Consider the following 19,239-nt stretch of genomic DNA (forward strand, 5'->3'; position numbering starts at 1 on the left):
TTCCAGGAGCCAGGAGAAATTTCAAGGGGAGAGCTTCGGCTCAGGGCTGCCTTCCTCTGGCACCCAAACCAGAGGCTCAAGGCCCTGGGAAGAAAAGTGACCACCCCAGCTCCCCAGGACTCTCCTGGTTTGCTAGCCCAGATTCACCAGCAACTGCGCCTGGCTCACTCTCAAAGTATGCTTCCCCAGGACGGCCCCCTCTTACAGGAGGGCCCAGGTCAAGACAGAGACATCTTCCGGGGACTATAGTCTGTCCATTTTTCCATCCACCACTGGTAGTGTCCCGATCCACATCCTGTAGCAAGAGCAGACGTAAAAAGGGCGAGCTCCAGAGGTGTCCAGCTCTGAGGTCTTGGAAGAAGTTGCCACCAGCCTGGGGTGGAGGGGGGCTGATTTCTTCCGGAGTCCAGAAAAGGGTCCACACGAGCCAAGCTTCAGGGTGAGGAAGGGAACCAGCTTCTCCAGGAGCCAGACAGGTCCACAACACGCCAAGGGCCGGGGGCCGGGGGCTCGGCCCTCCAAGGGGGCACGGGGATGGCCACGTGGCTTGCTTGGGTCTAATGAGGGAAAAGAAAGACGGTAGGACAAGGGGGATGCTAGCCCGAGGAGGGGACACTTCAGGGAAGGGCCCTGGGCGGTGAAGGGCCCCTCCTGATCTCGGGGCCTCATGGCTGTCTTGCAACCCCCCCGGCCCCAGGGCTGAAGCTGAGCGCCGACCAGCTGGCCCTGGTCTACAGCACACTGGGGCTCTGCCTCTGTGCCATCATCTGCTGCTTCCTCCTGGCCGTGGCCTGCTTCCTCAAGAGGAGAGGGGACCAGTTCTCCTGCCAGCCCTCACCGGCACCGTGTCAGACCCAGGCCAAGTCCTCCCAGGGTGAGTGTGAAACGGGCACTGGCACCGCATGTGGGGCCGCTGCGGGAGGTCCCTCTGTCCCCGCACCGGCCCTGCTTCCGAACAGGAAGCATCTTTTCGGTCTTGGTGAAATCAGGTTCCACATGGAGACAACAGATGGGGCGCCCGAGGAAGGGTGGGGGTGCGGCGATGGCCATCGGGTTGGCAGGGGCGCAGGGCTGCCAGGGCGCTCCCCGAGGCGTTCCTACACAGGCTTCCCCAAGCAGAAGGGGAGCTGGTGCCGGGAGAGGGGGGCTGCCTCTGCGGCGGGGGGCGGGGGAACCCGACCGCCCGGCCGCGGGTCCCCTCCGTCCGTGCAGGGCGGTAGAGAAGGGGTCAGGGCCAAGGCCAAGGCCATCGCCCTCTCACCTTCCCTCAGATCACTGGATGGAAGCTGGAAGCGCGGAGGGCGCGTTGCCAGAGCCGGTGGAGACGTGCAGCTTCTGCTTCCCGGAGCGCAGGCAGCCCACCCAGGAGAGCGCGGGCGGGCCCGGGACCCCCGGCGCCGCGCGCTCTGGGAGGTGGGGGCGCCTCGGCCGGACCGCGATCGGACAGCCGTGCGCGCGCGCCCCGCAAGGCGGCCTTGAGGTCCTGTGCGCTCCTGCGGAGGAGGGAGGCCCGACCTCGTGAAATGGGGGCAGGGTGAGACCGGGAGAGAGATGGGGGTAGGGGAGAGAGGCGGAGGAGGGGGGGAGACAGGTGGAGGAAGGGGCAGAGAGGTGAAGGCACGGGAAGGGAGGCGGAGGAGGGGGGAGAGGTGGGGAGGAGAGAAGACAAAGGGGGAGAAAAGAGCTGGAGGGAGGGAGGTGCGAGGGAGGGAGGCCTGTCACCAACTTTATCCACGTCTCCACTGTAGGTCGCCATCACCTAAACACCTGCAGTGAAGTCATACCTACCTGCTGGCCACAACCCCCAAGAGCCCTTCTTTAGAAATAAAACCCTCCCCGGCTGCCCGCTCCTCCCTTTCTCTGGTTTTCGTCGTGTCTCCCCCGTGATGACTCTGGACGTCCCACCCTTCCCGCTGCCACCACAAGGGGTCCGCCTGGTTTCTGAGGCCCTGCAAGCTGATGGTCCCACCAGGCTCACGACCGAGCTCGTTGACCTGTGCTGGGTGGGAAGCGGGTGGGGGGGGGGGGGCGGGTACACGCTGGGACTGTGTTGTGCCTTTTCGTTCAAGAGGGGAAGCCAGAGAGAGGGGAACGCCAAATGGCCTGAAGGAGGCGTGCCTCCCACCAGAGGCCTGGGCTCTTTACATTTGTTTTATTAAACAAATTCCCCACCACCGTGCCTCCTTAGGCACAGCAAAGCACAGTGCAGTGTGTGTGTGTGTGTGTGTGTGTGTGTGTGTGTGTGGTGGGGAAGGCACAGGCTGAGCCCATTGCCTAGCTGCTCTGAAAGCCCCAGGCTAATTGCCCGGATATCAGCAGGAGCGTTCTCGTTGGCACCCACCTTTGGCCCCATCTGGCCACCAAGTTGCACTGTTCGTGGCTTAATATTCTTCTTTACATCAACTCACCTTTTCTTCTAGACCGGCTCTGACCTCACGCTGCATTTCCTGCATTCTGACTGATAATAAGCAATAATACCTGAACATCCACAAGTGTTAGATGTTACCTAGAAGTAAAACCTTGGATCGCGAGGAAATTCTGCCAGGGTCCCGCAAGACGAGCAAACACGTCTAATAAATTTTAACCTGATAAACGAGCGCCGCTTGCCTTACGGGTAGCACGTGACGCCGAACGTCACATGATCACACTTGAGCCAACGGTTCTTGGAATTCGCCCTGATATGCAAATGCTTTGGGTACACGCGTGTTTCCGGAATGAGTTATGCTCGCAAACCAAGGTTTTACTGTATTTTATATGTTGAGTAGCATCGAAACCCGCACTTTAGTCGCATTTAAAAGGCATAACTGTTCTTAGAAGCATTTACCCAGTAAGACAAATACATGGTTCTGTAAATCAAAGTAATTCATCCTGTGCCACCCCAAATTACCTGGCACAACTGTGAGGTTCACATAACATGCTTTGGGAGGTGTAGACGGGAAGCCTGATGCTTCCCCCAATGCGCTACAGGCCGTATCCGCTTCCCAGGGCTCTTCGAACAAAGTAGGACGCGCTGGGTGGTGTCCCCCACTTCTTGAGGTGTGACACCTGCCGTCAAGGTGTCTGCTTCCTTCTGAGAGTCCTCCTGAGGCCCGTGAGGGAAGGGCCCTCTGTTCGGCCGGCGGCTCCCCCATGTGTGTCTGTGTCCGCATTCTTTCCTTTTTATGAGGACACCAGTCCTACGGGATCAGGACCCGCCCTCACGTCTCATTCAACTTGATCACCTCTGTTAAGACCCTAGCTCCAAATAAGGTTACATTCTGGGGACCTGGGGTTTAGGGCTTCAACACATGAATTTGGGGGACACAATTCAGCCCATCACCCAGGCCCTCCCCAAATCCACCTCTGCTTCATATCCCTTGACAGGCAAGTTGACTTCTAATTTTTTTAAGACATTCTTAAAAAATTAAAAATTTTAATTTTTAACAATTTAACGTTTTAAATTGTAACTTAAAATTTAATTTAATGTTTAATGTTTAATTGTTTTAATGTTGATTTATTTTTGAGAGAGAGAGAGAGAGAGAGCATGAGCAGGGGAGGGACAGAGAGAGAGGGAGACCCAGAATCCGAACAGGCTCCAGGCTCTGAGCTGTCAGCACAGAACCCAACCTGGGGCTCAAACCCACAAACCGTGGGATCATGACCTGAGCTGAAGTCGGACAGTTCACCGTCTGAGCCACCCAGGTGCCCATGTTCGATCAACTCTTCAAACACCACTATTTTTGCTTTAGAAAGCTTGCAGAGTGATTAAAAAGAAGAAAAACGAGGGACATCTGGGTGGCTCAGTCTTCCGACTTGGCTCAGCTCATGATTTCATGGTTTGTGAGTCTGAGCCCTGAATTGGGTTCTCTGCTGTCAGGGCAGGGCCCACTTTGGGTCCTCTGTCCCCCTGTCTCTCTGTGCCCTTCTCCTGCTCGCATGCTCTCTCTCTCTCTCTCTCTCTCTCTCTCTCTCTCTCTCTCTGTCTCTCTCTCTGTCTCTCTGTCTGTCTCTCTCTAAAAAGTAAACGTTTTCTACAAATAAGAAAAACAATGCCCTTTATATTTACCTTACTCTCTGGAAATCCTCACTGTTTGGTGTAGATCCAAGTCTGTTAACACGTTCCTTCGTCTGAAGAACTTCCTTCTGCAGGAGATGAATTCTCTCCATCTGTGTCTGTTTGAATAAGTCGTTATCTCTCTTGCATTTGTGAAAGATGTTTTTCTCCTGGGTATGGACTTCGGGGTTGCCAGTTCTTTCCTTGGAGTATTTTAAAGACATTATTATCCCTGGTTGGCATAGTTTCTGACAAGACATCTGCTTGGATTCCTATCTCTGTTCCTCTGTAAGCTGTGTCCTCAATTTTCTCTCTTTCTCCTACCTTTGTAGCAGTTAGAGTATGTTGTGTCTAGGAGGGGTTTTTTTGGGGGGAGGGGGTAGGTTTTTCACTTATCCTGCTTGGGGTTCTCTGAGATTTCTTGATCTGTAGTTTGATGTCTTTCATTATTAGGAGATATATATAGACATAGACATAGACATAGACATAGATAGATAGATATAGATATTACACATATCTATCTATCTATCTATATCTATATCTATGTCTATGTCTATGTCTATGTCTATATCTATATGCCATTCATTATCTCTTCCAGCTGTTTGATATCATCACAGCTCTGGTGCCCTATTGTTTTGTGTTTTTTTTTTTTCTTTCCATTCTTTCTTCTCTTTGTGTTTCAGTTTTGGTCATTTCTATTGACCTTCAAGCTCACTGCTTCTTCCCTCAGCTGTGTTGAGCTTACTGACGAGCCTTCGTCTGATGTATGTGGGTTTGTCTTCGGTTTCCATGGGACTCTTCCTCATAGTCTCCGACTCCCTGCTGAAGTTCCCCCATCTCTTCAGGCATGTATTCTACATCTTCCATGGGAGGCTTCAACTTATGAATCTTTTAATTATTTAAAAATTCCAGCCTAATACTGTCAACACCTAGATCACCTGAGTCTGGCTCTGTGGAGTGATCTGTTTCTGGGCAGTGGGTTGTTTTTACCTGCTGTCTGGTGTGTCTTGTAATATTTTTAATGAACTCCAGATCTGTGCAGGGCGGTGGGCAGACTGAAGTAAGAATGTGCCCGGAAACGGGCACGCCTTTTCTCCTGCCAGGCTGTCAGTGGGAGGGGGTGAGCTGAGCTGGATCAGGGTTGGTTGGTGTTAGGTCACCTTCTGCGCCTCACTGGCTTCAAGTTCCCCTGTCGTTGCCATGTTCTTGGTGGCAGAGGGTGGCCGGGTTTGTAATGTTCCTGCTACACCCTTGGCTCTACCCCTTCCCTGAGTGCCTCTGCCTAAAGAGGGTCTATCTCCATTCTGGGCCTTCCGTCGGGGGAGACTACCCTACTTGGTGCTTGCCAGCCTAGGCGGCGGCGGGAGCTGCCTGCGGTCCTGTTCCATCTCAGTGGCGGGCAGGCCACGTTCCTGGACTGGGGGAATCAGCCTCGTCCGGTGATCCCTCCCTCCCTCTAGGAATGGAACCCCCTCCCATGGGTCGGGCCCACGACAGCTTCCTGCCCAGCCGCAGTAGAGGGTATGTCCCTTCCTACCGCCCGCGATGGGTTTGAAGTCCGTGGACAAGAACCTCCAAGTGGGTGCTGACGCCCCTTGTTTGCAGTTTCCAGTTCTATGCTCTCATGCTAATCCATACTCAGTCTTCGGCAATTCTTTAAAGCATTGGAAGGACTCCTCTTGCCCACTCGCGTGGCGGCTCTGCCTTCTTCCCTGTGGCCGCCGTTCACATCGCCACTCTCCTTGGAGGCACCTGCCTCCCTTAGACTTCAGGCTACTTGGTTGCCCTGTGGCTGCAGCTCACAGATGGGCTCAGAGAAGACACGGTTTGGGGGGTTATCCAGCTTATTATCACTTAGGGAGGAGTGGTCCTCTCTCTGGCTTCCTACTTCCTAGGTGCCACTGGAAGCCAGGGAGATCTGTTAAAAATATCACTTACAGGGGCGCCTGAGTGGCTCAGTCGGTTGGGCGTCCGACTTCGGCTCAGGTCATGATCTCGCGGTCCATGAGTTCGAGCCCCGCGTCGGGCTCTGTGCTGACAGCTCAGAGCCTGGAGCCTGTTTCAGATTCTGTGTCTCCCTCTCTCTCTGACCTTCCCCCATTCATGCTCTGTCTCTCTCTGTCTCAAAAATGAATAAATGTTAAAAATATATATATATATCACTTACATCCTGTCTTTTCACGGCTTAAACCCCTCCAGTGGGTTCTCCACACAGAATCAAAGCTCAGCCTCTTACAAGGGCCTTTGAGCCCCATGTGCCCTGGCCTCCTCTCAAACTCCTCTCAAACTCTGCTCCTATCACACCCCATGGCACCCACCAGCCTCCAGCCCCACTCGCCCTCGTCCTCAGGGAGGTTTTCCTTTCCTCAGGCCTGCCCTGAGGCCTTGGCCTTTGCTGTTCCCTCTCCCAGGAATGCCCTTCCCTGCATCTTCACTCAGGTTGAAGGGGTGCTCCTATCGTGCAAGCCTCAGCTCAAACGCTACCTTCCCGGAGGCCCTTTCCCTCCACAGTTTCCCTTCTCCCTGATTTCCCAAAATTTCAAAAATCTCCCAGATACGATCTTGGAACAGAGGAGACAGGGAAGGGAGAGAGTTCCTCCAGCTGTCCTTCTCTGGCTCCTGATATTTTACTGGGGCTACCGGGCCGGCAGCTCTCAGCCTTAGCTGAACATTAGAACCCCGGGGCGGGGAATCTGTAAAAATTCCCGAGGCCTGGGCCACACCTCAGACCAACTAAATAAGATTATCCGGAGTTGGGGGGCAGGCCTCAAGAGGCTTTGTAGGCTCCCAGGTGGTTCCAGGTGGAGAACCAAGTGGTCTGGTCCTAAAACGGGCCCTGTCACCCACCAGCCTGACATTCGGTCTCTTTCGAACAGGACAGGTCCCACATCTCTGCCTCGCAAAACACCCTGCTTCTCCTTCCCAATTTTTGTTGACACTCTCTCATTTATAGACTAATCAAAGGAAAATCCCAAAACGTGTCCCAGGAAAGGGGCATCTGTGCTTGTTATGCATTTTCCTGTTGGAAAATACACCGCAGATCCCAAACAGCCCGGAGCTTTGCTCTCGGGCTTGGGGCTTTAGAGAAATATTTACAGAATTCTTACTACATGCCAAGCAGTTTTCCTAAGCAGGGTGCAATTGTTTTCCATAGAACAATCCTGTGAGAGGATGTTACTAATGTCCCCATTTTATAGGGGAGGCTCACGGTTACCCAAAGGTACCCAGAACCAGGATTCAGGCTCAGGCGGTCTGGCTCCACAGTCTGCCTCTTACTCACTGGAATATACTACAGAGAGGGTTCAAATTACAATGTAGGGTATTAGGGAAGCTGGAACTTCTATATCTTAGCACGCAGAGCGTGCCCCTGACACGGGGCAGGGAAACCACACGAACCCGCTGGTGTGGAAAGCATGAACCATCCTGGCTGGAGACCAGGAGGAATTTTTCCACTGGCTCCTGGTGAGAACCAGGTCACAACATCGGTCAGAGGTGCAGTGGTCACACAACGTGCTTCCTGCAAGCCCTCGAGACTCGGCTTTTGGAATCAAGGGGAAACCGCCAGTGTGAGTAGGATTCAACGGGAGACCGCAGGGAGCTCGCTAAGGTGTGTCCCTCTGAGCCTCAGTTTACCCATCTTTGAGGACACGCTGTTCCTTTTGCCTGGAACGTTCTACCTCTGAGAGCCTGTGCTCAGTCTCCCTTCATTCAGGTCCCTGCCCCGAGGTCGTCTAATGGGAGAGCCATTTGACCACCTGTGTCAACAGCATGCCCACTGCTGTCCCACTCTGGCCCCCGAGCCTGTCTCTTCTACGCAGCCTGACACATATGTGTCCCCATCAGACCAGACGCTCCATGAGAGTGGGACTGTGGCCTCTCACTTCCTAGTGTCCAGAACAGTCCGAGCCCTGCGGGTGTCAAACAGTTGCCAAATGAATGAATTCAGGAGCCCAATGTGATCATTGCTAAAGTCATTTCTAGTTTGAACATCCTACAAACAGGCAACTTATTTACCCTTCCTCTTCCTCTCTTAGCTACCGGCATTTACATCCATTGGTGACTGGTTTCACCACCAGGAGAAGCAGGGAGAAAAAAATCTTTAGACTCATCCAACGTCAGGGTCGGGAGGGAGATTCCCGACCACCCGTTTTAAGCTCTGCCTCTTCCTCAAGAGAGTCTCGAGCCGCAGGAGGCACTGCCAGAGAGCACGGAGCCCCAACTAGAGGGGTCATCTCTTGTCCCCTGAGAAGAGTCTTTCCTGCTACACCGAACCGCTCTTTCTGGAAGCAGACCGAGACAGGATGGAGGGGGTCTCGGGGATCTCTCCTTGGTCCGTGTTAGTCTTCACAAATTTGTGGCATGAAGGGGCGCCTGGATGGCTCAGTCATTAAGCGTCCGACTTCGGCTCAGGTCATGAGCTCACGGTTCATGGGTTCGAGCCCCGCATCAGGCTCTGTGCTCACAGCTCAGGAGCTGGAGCCTGCTTCGGATTCTGTGTCCAGCCCCCTCCCACCCCTCCCCTGCTCGCACTCTGTCTCTCTCTCTCAAAAATAAACATTTAAAAAATTTAAACAACAACAACAAAAACAAATTTGTGGCATGAAGCGTATTGGTCTCAAACTTAGATGGCCCCCACATTGGGATAAAGTGCACAAGGTTTCAGGCGGATACATTTCTTCCCATGGAAAAGGCGGAGTACGCCTCCCTCACTGGCAGAGCTGTGTGTGGGGGGGAGCCAGGGACCCGGAGAGAGCCAGGGAGGAAACCGTCCTGCCCTGTGAAATTGGTCCAGGTTGATGCTTCGGGTCTGCTCTGGATTCCACTGGCCATCGTGCCTGCCGCGGGATGGGACCGTGTGCCTGTATTAATGCACGAATCTGAGAGTCCCAGGAGTCAGAGATGTCACTGAGCGTGATGGGCACTGTGGTACATGCCCCAGGACCCCCAGGCCTGAAGCACTCGGTTCCTCCTCTGGAGAGCTGCTTGTCAGTGGCTCTAGTAACTGCCCTCTAATCAACAGAGCCACCTCACCCACACCATTGCCCTGTCCTGCTGAATGTCACTTCCTCAGCTAGGCTCCCAAGAGCCCTGTAAGGTTTCCAGAGCACAGTCACCTGAGTTTGTCCGCATGTCTCACAGATACTATGTCAGCGCTTACTTCCCTTCCCGTAAGTTCCTTGGGGACAGGACCTGGCCCCTTTTTGCTCAGCGTCATATTCCACTTGAGATATTCTCTTAAAGGGGCGCCTGGGTGGCGCAGTCGGTTAAGCGTCCGACTTCAGCCAGGTCACGATCTCGCGGTCCGTGAGTTCGAGCCCCGTGTCAGGCTCTGGGCTGATGGCTCAGAGCCTGGAGCCTGTTTCCGATTCTGTGTCTCCCTCTCTCTCTGCCCCTCCCCCGTTCATGCTCTGTCTCTCTCTGTCCCAAAAGTAAAAAAAAAACAAAAAAAAAAAAACAAAACGTTGAGATATTCTCTTGGGACCGGAGTCCCAGGCTGAGTAGGAGAGTCCACGAATATTACGGACCAGACACTATGTTAAGTGCTGTGGATACGAAAAGACTAGATCTGGCCCATCCGCATTTCTACACATCATTCTTTTATCGATGCAGCCCAAGACAATAGCTTTTTTTTTTTTTTTTTTTAAAAAAACAAGTATTTTTTGCTCACGTAACCTGTCCGTCCAGCCTACAGGTTCTCCTCCATGTCATTCTTTATCCAGGACATTCTGGTTGATGGACACTCCTTAACCGAACACTGGCAGTGGAGGCAGAGGGGGAAAGAGAGCACAGGGAAACATGTACCAGTTCTCAGAGAGTCTGTCCAGAAATTGTACATACAATGTTTTTTTAATGGAAATCTGTTCCGTCCACTCTGGGGTTAATTCCCCAGTTCCCAAGTGTATAGTGCGCATCCTTGAACATTAGCAGGATCCCTGTATTGACTTTTTATCTGCTACACGAGGGCTACTGTGGTTGGAAGGATTATGTGGAGATTCCTGGAACTTCACCTCCCCAGCAGGACCACACACCAGGAAGCAATATGTAGTCGTGGGGGGATTTCCAAGGGTAACGCCCCATCAAAGAATTAAAAGACGCAGCAGTGATAATACCTATCACATTCCCACTTAACTCCCTTGCACGGCCTGTGCTGAAGATGTGAGAGGACAATGGCAGACTACTATAAACCTAATCCAGTGCTGTCCAACTGCAGCTGCTGTCACAGAGGTAGTGACAGCTTTCCTGGAGCAAACCAACATGGCGCCCGGCACTAACTATGCATCCACTGACCTGGTTAATGCATGTTTCTCCCATACCCATTTGTAAGGACCACCAAGGCAGTCTGCTTTTACTTGTCAGGGCCAACAGCATACCTTCATGGTATACACTTGGGGCCACATTAATTCAGCTTTCTGCTCCAAGAGTCTACATACACATTGACCACCTTGTTGTTCCAGAATTCATTGCTCTGGTCCACCATACTGATGACATTTTGCTGACCGCATCTGATAAGCAGGAGGTAGTAAATTCTACAGAGCTTTAGTAAGGCAAGGGAACTAAAGCATGAGAAATACACTCCCCAAAACTCAGGGGTCCCCAACTCAGTGAAGTTTCTGGGGGTTCAGCAGTCTGAAGCCTATCAAGATAGCCTCCTCAAGGTGAAGGACAAATTGCCTCCACTCGCACCACCTACTGTGCAAAAACAACGGCTGACAGGTGTTGGGTGTTGGAGGCAGCTTACACCGCATCTGAGTGTGTTAACTCGATCCACCTACAGAGGCTCCATATGGCTCCCAGTGTCAAGTAGGACCCAAGTTCAGGCTGTCACACATGTTGTACTACCACTCCAATCTTATGATCCAGAAGATCCAAGGATACTTAAAGTGTCCCTGGCAAGTAAGGATGCTTTATGGACACTCCAGCAAGGACCAATAGGAGAGAAACAGCATAGAGCTCCAGGATTTCAGAGCAACTCCAATCTATGTCCTCCTTTGCAGATATATGTGCTTTCTAGAAACAGCTTCTGCTTGTTCCTTAGATGCAGCAGACCGGGCGAGTAATCACAGGACGCCAGTTGACCATGCAGCCTGGCCCTCCCATAACGAAAGGAGTGTTGTCTGACCCGTTCGGCCTTAAGGCTGGGCGTGCGCAGCAGCCATCCACCGTCTGGCAGAAAGGGCACGTCAAAGGGTGAGCGTGGGCACGTCCGGAAGGTAAAGTGCAGGAGTAGGTGTCTCAGACTTTCAGCGGACACCTGCTGCATGGCATCGTTTTTTGTGGCGAGATGACTGAGGACACTTAAGGACAGTGACGAAGGAAAGTCCTCCGAGGGGAACTCTGAGCCGTACGTCTGGTTACCCACCTTGTCTGGAATGAGATGGGGCCAAAAGTACTGATCTACATGGACTTGCGGTGAATTGCTAACAGCTTGGCTGGATAGTCAAGCATCTGGAGCAGGATTCAAAGATTAGTGACAAGGTCTGGTTGGGGACAGACCTCTCAAAATGGGCACAGGCTGTGAGGATGTGTGTATCCATGTGTGCCTGCCAGAAAATCCCTAGAGGGGAGGCTATTAATGATCAGGGGGACAAAATGGCCTGGCTTGTAAATGTAGTCAGGGTCCTTCCCCAGTCACCATGCTTGCTGGATGGACCCGTGAACTAAGTGGCCATCAAGACGGGTGGGGACTAGGATAGGTTCAACATCTTAAACTTGCCCTGCCCAAGGTCACCAAACTAACGACTGCTACGTGACTTTTATGCATTTAACCAGAGGCTATTATCCACTGCAGATGCCCCCCCACCCCTCACTGCAGCCAGAATACAGGGGTCTGAGGATAAGGTGCAGGAGTGGGGTTGACACTTTCCAGTCTTATACTTAAGAACCCAATTACAGAATCTTTTTATTCTAGGCCAGGAAAGTTTGGGCATTGCTGGTTTGATGGTCTTAGACCTTAAGGGGGATAAACTTCCCCTGAGGGTCACAATGCTGGTTCCAGTTCATTTGAAGAGAGTGCCTAGGACCCAGAGTGATTCTCTGGCATCTCTTGGTATTTGCATGTAAGGGAAGTAAAGGAACTTGCAGCAAAGGTCTCTAAAAAAGAACAATTCCGCCATGAAGGTCTGCGTCAACCAGGTAATAACCAGCTGGGGGAGGTTCTGAGGACAAGGGAAGTGGGGAGGTTGGAGGGGAAGAAGGATGTCACGAACGTCAACTACAGTACTGTACCAATTACAGAATCAAGGGCAGTGCAAACTGGACACATTGTCTCCTTATTTCTACACGCTATTTTCTCATTTGGGGAGCTGGCTGCAAAACCACACGTATCGTTATACCACGTCCCGGATCCTGTCGTCGAACCCTGGTAAGGATTCCTGCATTTAAAGAAGCTCCTGAAAGCCCACGGTTGTCCTGAGTCCATGGATATGTCCCCACAAGAGGAGTGGGCCAAAGAGCAGTGAGCCCATCACAGGACATGAGGAAACGTGGGGTGTGTGGACTCCCCCACACTCAGAGCAGTCGCTAGACTGGTCCAAACCAAGCATGAGGTCTGGCCGCGGACCTTGGCGGGGTTCCCGTCACGACAAAGTGTGCCCAAGCATCCGCACAGTGTGGCCACTCATCCACCGTGCCCTTTTCAGCTGCCGTCATTATGTGTCAGCCTAGAAGAAGAGAAGAAGAGCTGGCCAGATTTCGGAAGAAAATGTAGCTTTATTATGACATAGGAAAGACTACAAGCCATTAAGGTAGAAGGGTCGACAGTTCCTTAAAATGACAGGTAAGAGGCGGGTGTAAACATCTTGGTAATAAAATCCACAGCACGATCATTGGAATCTTTTTCTCACGATTTTCGTTTTCAAGGTTATAGTAAATGAAACAGTCACTTGAATCGTCAAAAGAATGGCAATTTTACCCGGTGAGAGCATACACACCAAGCCAAACTACAACAGCACGGGGCGACGTGTCGTGGGGGCTGGGGCGCTGCCGCAGGAAGGAGACCTCAGACTGTCCTTCGCCCTGGAGCAGAGGCCCGGCCGCTCGGGCCGCCTGCCCCACTGCCCCGGCCCGGACACTGCTCAGAACGCACAGCAGACTCTGAAGATGGAAAGCTGGTCTCACCGTGGAGCATGGAAATGACTGCCAACATCTCAGAAAGGCAGGGTGTTTTAAAAACACTGGTGGGGGCGCGGGGGTGGGGGTGGGGGGGAGGTCACCCAGTGATCCCTTAGTGTCAGACACACTCGGTAATGACCTGAACACCTATACAGGGGTGGTTACTAGGAAATGAGAAAGCCATTTTCCGGAATTTCACAGCTGGATCGGGAGCAAAGGGAAAAATTCCCAGGTCTGTCACGCAGGATTTTGTTCCTAACGTGGTAAATTCACACAAAAACGCCGACGGCAGGATGCCCTGCTGGCGGCACGGGGAGAGGGCAACCCCTGCGGTAACAGCTTGGCCAGTTCCTCCTGCCACGGGGGGCTTCCCGGCACAGGCAGAGAGCGCCAGGGCCAAAGGGAAGGCAGAGGATTCATTTGGGTATAAGCATTTAATGTCTACAAAGGTTAACGTGGCCTGTCTGTCCCCAGTCCTCCTGTTCTTGGAGCAGCCGAGCTCCTGAACACGAGCAGCGACAGACGGGGGAAGCAGGGCTGACCAGACCACAGGGAACCTGCCAGAAAACCCAGAACAATCCAGTAAAGCCAGGCCACAAGGCAGCAAAGCACATGGCTCAGAACTCTGCAGGCCAAGTCAGCTCTTCTCCCAGGGTGCTCCTTATTAACGGGCAACGGCTCTCCCCAAAAGACATCTTCACAACACAGCCGGCCTCTCTCTCTGTCTCTCACACACACACACACACACTCAGCACACGTGGCCATTTCTGGAAATCTGCACCCGTCCATATTTCTGATGACGCCTGCTATCTTCAAACACTTACTCCTAAAATGAGAACGAACTGAGCAAGTGCTTTAAAAACTGCATCACTAGGGAGTCCGTCACGTGTGATGCTGCTGCAGCAGATGACTGCTGTTTCACGCATTCTAGCATCTTCCACGCTGAGCAGTAACTACTCCACTCCTGCTGTTGCTACCACTTCCTCAATTGACTAGGCTAATGAGCTGGATGTGGTCCGCTGTTTCCGCACGGCCTGCCGGCTGAGAACAGTTTGTACATTTTTATGTAGCAGGAAAAACGATTTCATGACATGTGAAAACTGTCCAATTTCAGCGTCCACGGGAAGGTTTCCTGGAACGCAGCCACACTCACGTCTTTATGCATTACCTGTGGCAGAGACCACTTGGCCCACAAAGCCTGAAATATTCACCACGTGGCTCTGTACGAAACGGCGTGCTGAGCCGGGAACAGGATTCTCCTCCTCTCCAGGAAAGAACATTCCACAGTTCAGATGCAGACCAGGCTCCCGGGACAAGCACTGCTTGTTGCACGAATCATATACTAAAGCAGCATTTCCTCCCCCACATCTCTGGGTTGGTAAGTTCTCAGAAGCGGACAATCTAAGCTTGGGTTTGGACAGACAGATGCATGCAAGGTATCTTACAAGGAACAATGCAAAGTGTTTCCATCTCCTCAAGCGGCTCCTCCCTCTCCCCCCCAGCTCGATCACAAAGCCATTTTCTCCCTGCTACCAATTCAAACTACACCAAATGCAGAGCAGAGGCACACGGCAATGAAAGCAGGCCCCACCGGGGGCCACTCCCGCTTCGGTCCCCCACGGGAGCCGCCAAGCGGCGACAGGACAAAGTATGAGGAAGGGAAACGAAGAAGCCACTGAAAACACTTCATTTACTCAAAAGGTTAATACGACAGAGACACTTAGCTGCAGCCTGACTCTCCTCTGCTGCGTCTGCCTGGTTAAAACCAGGACACGGACACTTCCGGAGGGAAGGGCGGAGGGGAAGCAACAAAATCGGCCCCGATTCAGAAGCAAGATTCACTCTCGAGAGAATAAAGGGAAACGACCTCAACTTCAGTATAAATTCAGTAATTCATTCACGTTACTACCATTACATTTATGAAAGTCACCATCGTGGAAAAAGAGAGAAAAGGGAGGGAGGATTAGAAAGTGCCTATTTCTAAAAAAAAAAAAAACAAAAAAAAAAAAAAACCAAGAGAGAACACCTGGGCTGACGCTTCCACATGCAGTTTGATGCTAAGTTATCTGCAGAACAGATGTGCCTAGAAACCCCAGGGAGTGGGTCTTCGGTTCCACAGGCTCTGGGGGGGTGGGGGTGGGGGTGGGGGGGTTTCTCTGTATCTGCTGACAAGACGGCGGCTAAGAGTTCCACACTATATATATTTAATACTAAACTCACAGAGAGAAAGGTACTTGCAAAGTCCTTTGTCTTCACGCAGTGTCTTTGGCTCCTCTACTTTCCTGCTTTAATGGACCCATGATTTAAAAATGGACCCCCCCACCCCCACCCCGGCCCCCGCACATTTTCTTGAGGAGCACAGGAGACACCAGGGACGCGGCCACTCTGCCCCCGCCCACACAGCGCACACCCGCGTTTAAATGCTTCCGTGGCGTGGTCCCCGGGCCTCCTTCCGAGCGCAGCGCTCATCCATGTCAACGCCACGACCCCCCAGGCACCGACCCGGGCCGCCGCTGGGCCCAGGCCACGGAGGAAGCCGGTGCTCTTGGGGGCGCTTCCGTGGGGGGAGGTGGCGTCATGCAGTCGGGGAGGACGGGGACCGTTCTGTGAGGCTCTGCCAACTCATCGCCCTCACCTCTCCTGTCCGGCCGCAGATAAGGCTACTCGTATTCCAGGAACTGTTTGTGGTAGAACAGCAGGTACCTGAGGAGGCGAAGAGGAACGCAAGCTTATGTTCTAACTCATGAGAAGGGAAAACAAAACCACCCCCCGCCACCTGCCACTGGCCTTGCACGGTGGCCTTGGCACACGCTGCCAGTCTGAATGCTTGCTTGGCTGGGTTTTGAGTCTTAGTTCCCAAGGGGGAGGGTCCTTGCCCCCGCCTAACGCTGGAGCCCCAAGCGCATCCTCCCACCTGCCCACCGGCAAGTCGTGAGCCCCATCAGTCCTGCCTCCCGCTTCTCTGGGTGAGACCCCGCAACGGCGTCTAGTCCAAACCCGCCCCTTTGGGTGGCCTCCTCAGGCCCACAAACTGTGCTCTCAACACAAATTCCACACCGATTCTAGCGAGAGGCCTCCCTGCTGCAAGTAAACACCAAGGGCAGATGCCTCACAGAGTTCACGGCGGCTCATCCCAGCCCACCCCTGGGGCTGGGATCCCACTGACAGCCTTCGGAGGAATAGGGATTTAACCAAGCAGGGGGGGCCAAGGAGGAATACGATGGGTAGAGAAGAACGAGCTCCCCGAGAACTGATGTGTCAGCTCACGTCGTGGGTAAAATAAATGACTGCGTGGTCTGAATTAAGGTACGATCCAGAGTGACCAAGAGGTATATCCTCTCCTGGCCAGCGACCGACCCAGGCTGGCGTCCTGTCCAGAACAAGCCTCATTACTTCAGCGACTGACGGTGAAAATCCCTGAATGGCTACACACTCGGGGAGTCAGCTGCTACCCAGACATACCCCTCGCTGTCCAGCACGTCCTCGATGCTGGCCTTGGTGATGATGGCATCGTCACATTTGAACCACTGATCCTTGTGCTGCCGGATGAAGCTGGTGTAGTGGCCGCTCTCCAAGGTCCCTTGGTGGTTAACTACCGCAAACAGGGAGTACCTAGCATGGGAGCAAGGGCGAGGGGACAGAGGGGTGGGGAGAGGGCGTGGTCAGCTCAGCGGTATCACCGGCAGAAACCACATAGTCTGAAGAGGCCAGAAGCCTGCAGTCAGTAGCCCCCTGACACTAAACGGGAACACCCCAGGAATGAGAGCTGGAGCACGGAGGGAAAGAAAGCCTGCCTAGCCCCACTTGGCTCTCGGGCTGCTTTGCGGGAACCACATTTAGTGGAAGTGGGGACAGCAATCCGTCCTGGGGGTACTGGAGCCACGCTCTGCCTTGTGCTTTCTACCACACCACCAGTAAAAAGGGTGGTGGAGGAAACAACAGAGGCTTTGGGGCGCCTGGGTGGCTCAGCTGGTCAAGCGTCTGCTTTCAGCTCATGATCTCATGGTTCATGGGTTCGAGCCCCACGTCGGGGTCTACGCTGACAGCTCAGAGCCTGGAGCCTGCTTTGGATTCTGTGTCTCCCTTTCTCTTCCTCCCTGCCCCCGCTCGTGCACGCTCTTGTGCTCTCTCTAAAATAAATTCAACATAAAAAAAAAAAGAACAGAGACCTTATTGCAATGCCAGTGAAGGCAGAGGCCAAGAGGCCTACAATTCAGACTCCGAGCCTTCGCTCTAGAAATGCAGGGGCCAGGATGACCTTCGTGCATGCACAGAAGCCAGGAGAGACGGGTCAGGCTCCTACATCAGGGAGGTTTATGGTGCAGCTGTGAAAAGCCCTTTCCTAACAGGGCTTAAGCGTCTTCAACAGGGGTCGGGGGGCAGCAAGACAGGCAGCGGGCCAGGGGCCGAAAGAAACAGGAGGGCTGCCACCACAGGGCCCTCCCTGCCAGGCCTACCGGAGGTCCCGCACCTCACCCCCCACCTTGGAGATGCCCAGGGCAACCCCACAAGGTGCCACTTACTTATTGTCATTATTGAGACTATCCGTTGGCTGCTGGTACTGTCCGTTCATCCTGCTCTCTTTGCTGTAAGAAACAGGAGCAAGACTCAGCATCGTTGGAAATAATAACCAAGCAGACGCCTGGCTCAAATGATGTACCACCACGACCGGGGCCTCCTACACCAGACGCGGCACCAGGTACGCTCCAGACATGCTTTCTAGGTCTTCCAGCAGCTCTCCCTTCTAGGGGCAGACTATGCCCAGGTGAAGGTGAGGCGATGGGAGGCTTAGGCTGGCGAACTGACCTGCCCAGAGCGTCTGCCACGAGGCGCAGAGCCAGCCCAGATCGAACTGACCCCATGTCCCGGCAAGGAACAGAGTCTTCCCCAGGCGCTCCCAAGGATGAGCGGCTGTGGCGACACCTTGCTGCCTCAGGCCAAGTTTGTGGTAACTTGTTACAGTGGCCTAGAAAACTAACACATGTCTAACATATTAGGGAAGGTTGCCCTTACTTGGAGGATAGATTTGAGGTGGTCTAGGATATCAAGACTTGAAAACAAGAGAAATGGAATCTACAACTGCAAAATCAACTGTGTTTATCTGTAGCCAACATCAGTCCCACCGGCGATCATGCTGTTTTCTCGCGGTGATCCCACCTCGACAACATGCCAAGTCTGAAACCTGATCGAGGATCACTAGGGAGAACCCAAAGCTGAAGCAGCACATCTGAGGAAACTAAAATGTGTCTTGGGTCAAGATCAGGATAACAATTCAGTTTTAGCACGTATGGATACATCAATGTCTAAACCGGCTCATCGGGACCCCAGTGCCAATCACTGACCCCATAGAACCACACCCTCCTGATCACAGATACGGCTTAACAAACCCTTTCATACCTGGACGCCATGAAGGGGGTCATGTCCAGTTCCAGGGGAAAGGACACATACGTGGTGATCTTCCTCCTCAGTTTGGCCGAGTGTTCAAATCGCTACAGAAATTTGGGGTGGGGGTGGGGGGAGAGAAGGAAGAGGATGAAGCTCTAAGGGTTTCCCCTGATGGTGCCTCTCTGTGCACTCCCCAAAGGGGGCTTTCCCTTTCTGAATTGCCCTTCGGCCACGTCTAGAGCTAACAGATTCAGCAACATGATATTAATCCATACAAATCTAATTTATACAGTTCAAAAACGAAGTCTTCAAACGATGGGATTGTTCAAAGTGAGCGACATCAAGCGTACAAAAAAGTAATCCTACGACAAACCCGGCAAAGTGCAAGGTAGTAGAAAACAGAATATCCGTAACGTCTGGGAGCAAAAAGGAACATACTGTTCTTTTCACCAGACAAAGACATTCCTCTGCCTAGACTCGGGCCACCAAATCCAGCTAGAAAGCCAGGAATGGTTCGGTTTCGTTTTTTGTTTTTGAAAGGGCCATAAAATAAAACAAAGATTAGGAAACAAAGGTTCTGTGTGGCTGTGAAACCTAAAATATTTACTGTCTGACCCTTTACAGAAAAAGCTGACCCACCCCTGGACTGGATCATAATGCTAAGGGTCTTGTTTGCTTTTAAAAAGTAAAAGGACAACAGAAAACTGATG

The 19,239-nt window shown here is 52.8% G+C and overlaps 2 protein-coding genes across 3 annotated transcripts in view; one reads left to right on the forward strand and one right to left on the reverse strand.

The window, feature by feature from the left end:
- Positions 1-1,843, forward strand: part of TNFRSF13B (TNF receptor superfamily member 13B) — a 35,974-nt gene extending 34,131 nt beyond the window's left edge. For both annotated transcript variants that reach the window (XM_058703145.1, XM_058703146.1), the window contains exons 4-6: positions 698-874; positions 1,272-1,534; positions 1,749-1,843. In XM_058703145.1, coding sequence (XP_058559128.1) covers positions 698-874; positions 1,272-1,522 — 428 coding nt within the window. In that variant the 3' untranslated portion in view covers positions 1,523-1,534; positions 1,749-1,843. The remainder of the gene's footprint in view (positions 1-697; positions 875-1,271; positions 1,535-1,748) is intronic.
- Positions 1,844-12,722: 10,879 nt separating this feature from the next.
- Positions 12,723-19,239, reverse strand: part of USP22 (ubiquitin specific peptidase 22) — a 45,445-nt gene continuing 38,928 nt past the window's right edge. The window contains exons 10-13 of the mRNA XM_058703135.1: positions 18,542-18,633; positions 17,668-17,730; positions 16,607-16,756; positions 12,723-15,847 (exon numbers count right to left, since the gene is read on the reverse strand). Coding sequence (XP_058559118.1) covers positions 15,805-15,847; positions 16,607-16,756; positions 17,668-17,730; positions 18,542-18,633 — 348 coding nt within the window. The 3' untranslated portion in view covers positions 12,723-15,804. The remainder of the gene's footprint in view (positions 15,848-16,606; positions 16,757-17,667; positions 17,731-18,541; positions 18,634-19,239) is intronic.

The sequence above is a fragment of the Neofelis nebulosa genome, chromosome 16 (assembly GCF_028018385.1).
Source record: "Neofelis nebulosa isolate mNeoNeb1 chromosome 16, mNeoNeb1.pri, whole genome shotgun sequence".
In the NCBI taxonomy this organism is placed as follows: Eukaryota; Metazoa; Chordata; class Mammalia; order Carnivora; family Felidae; genus Neofelis; species Neofelis nebulosa.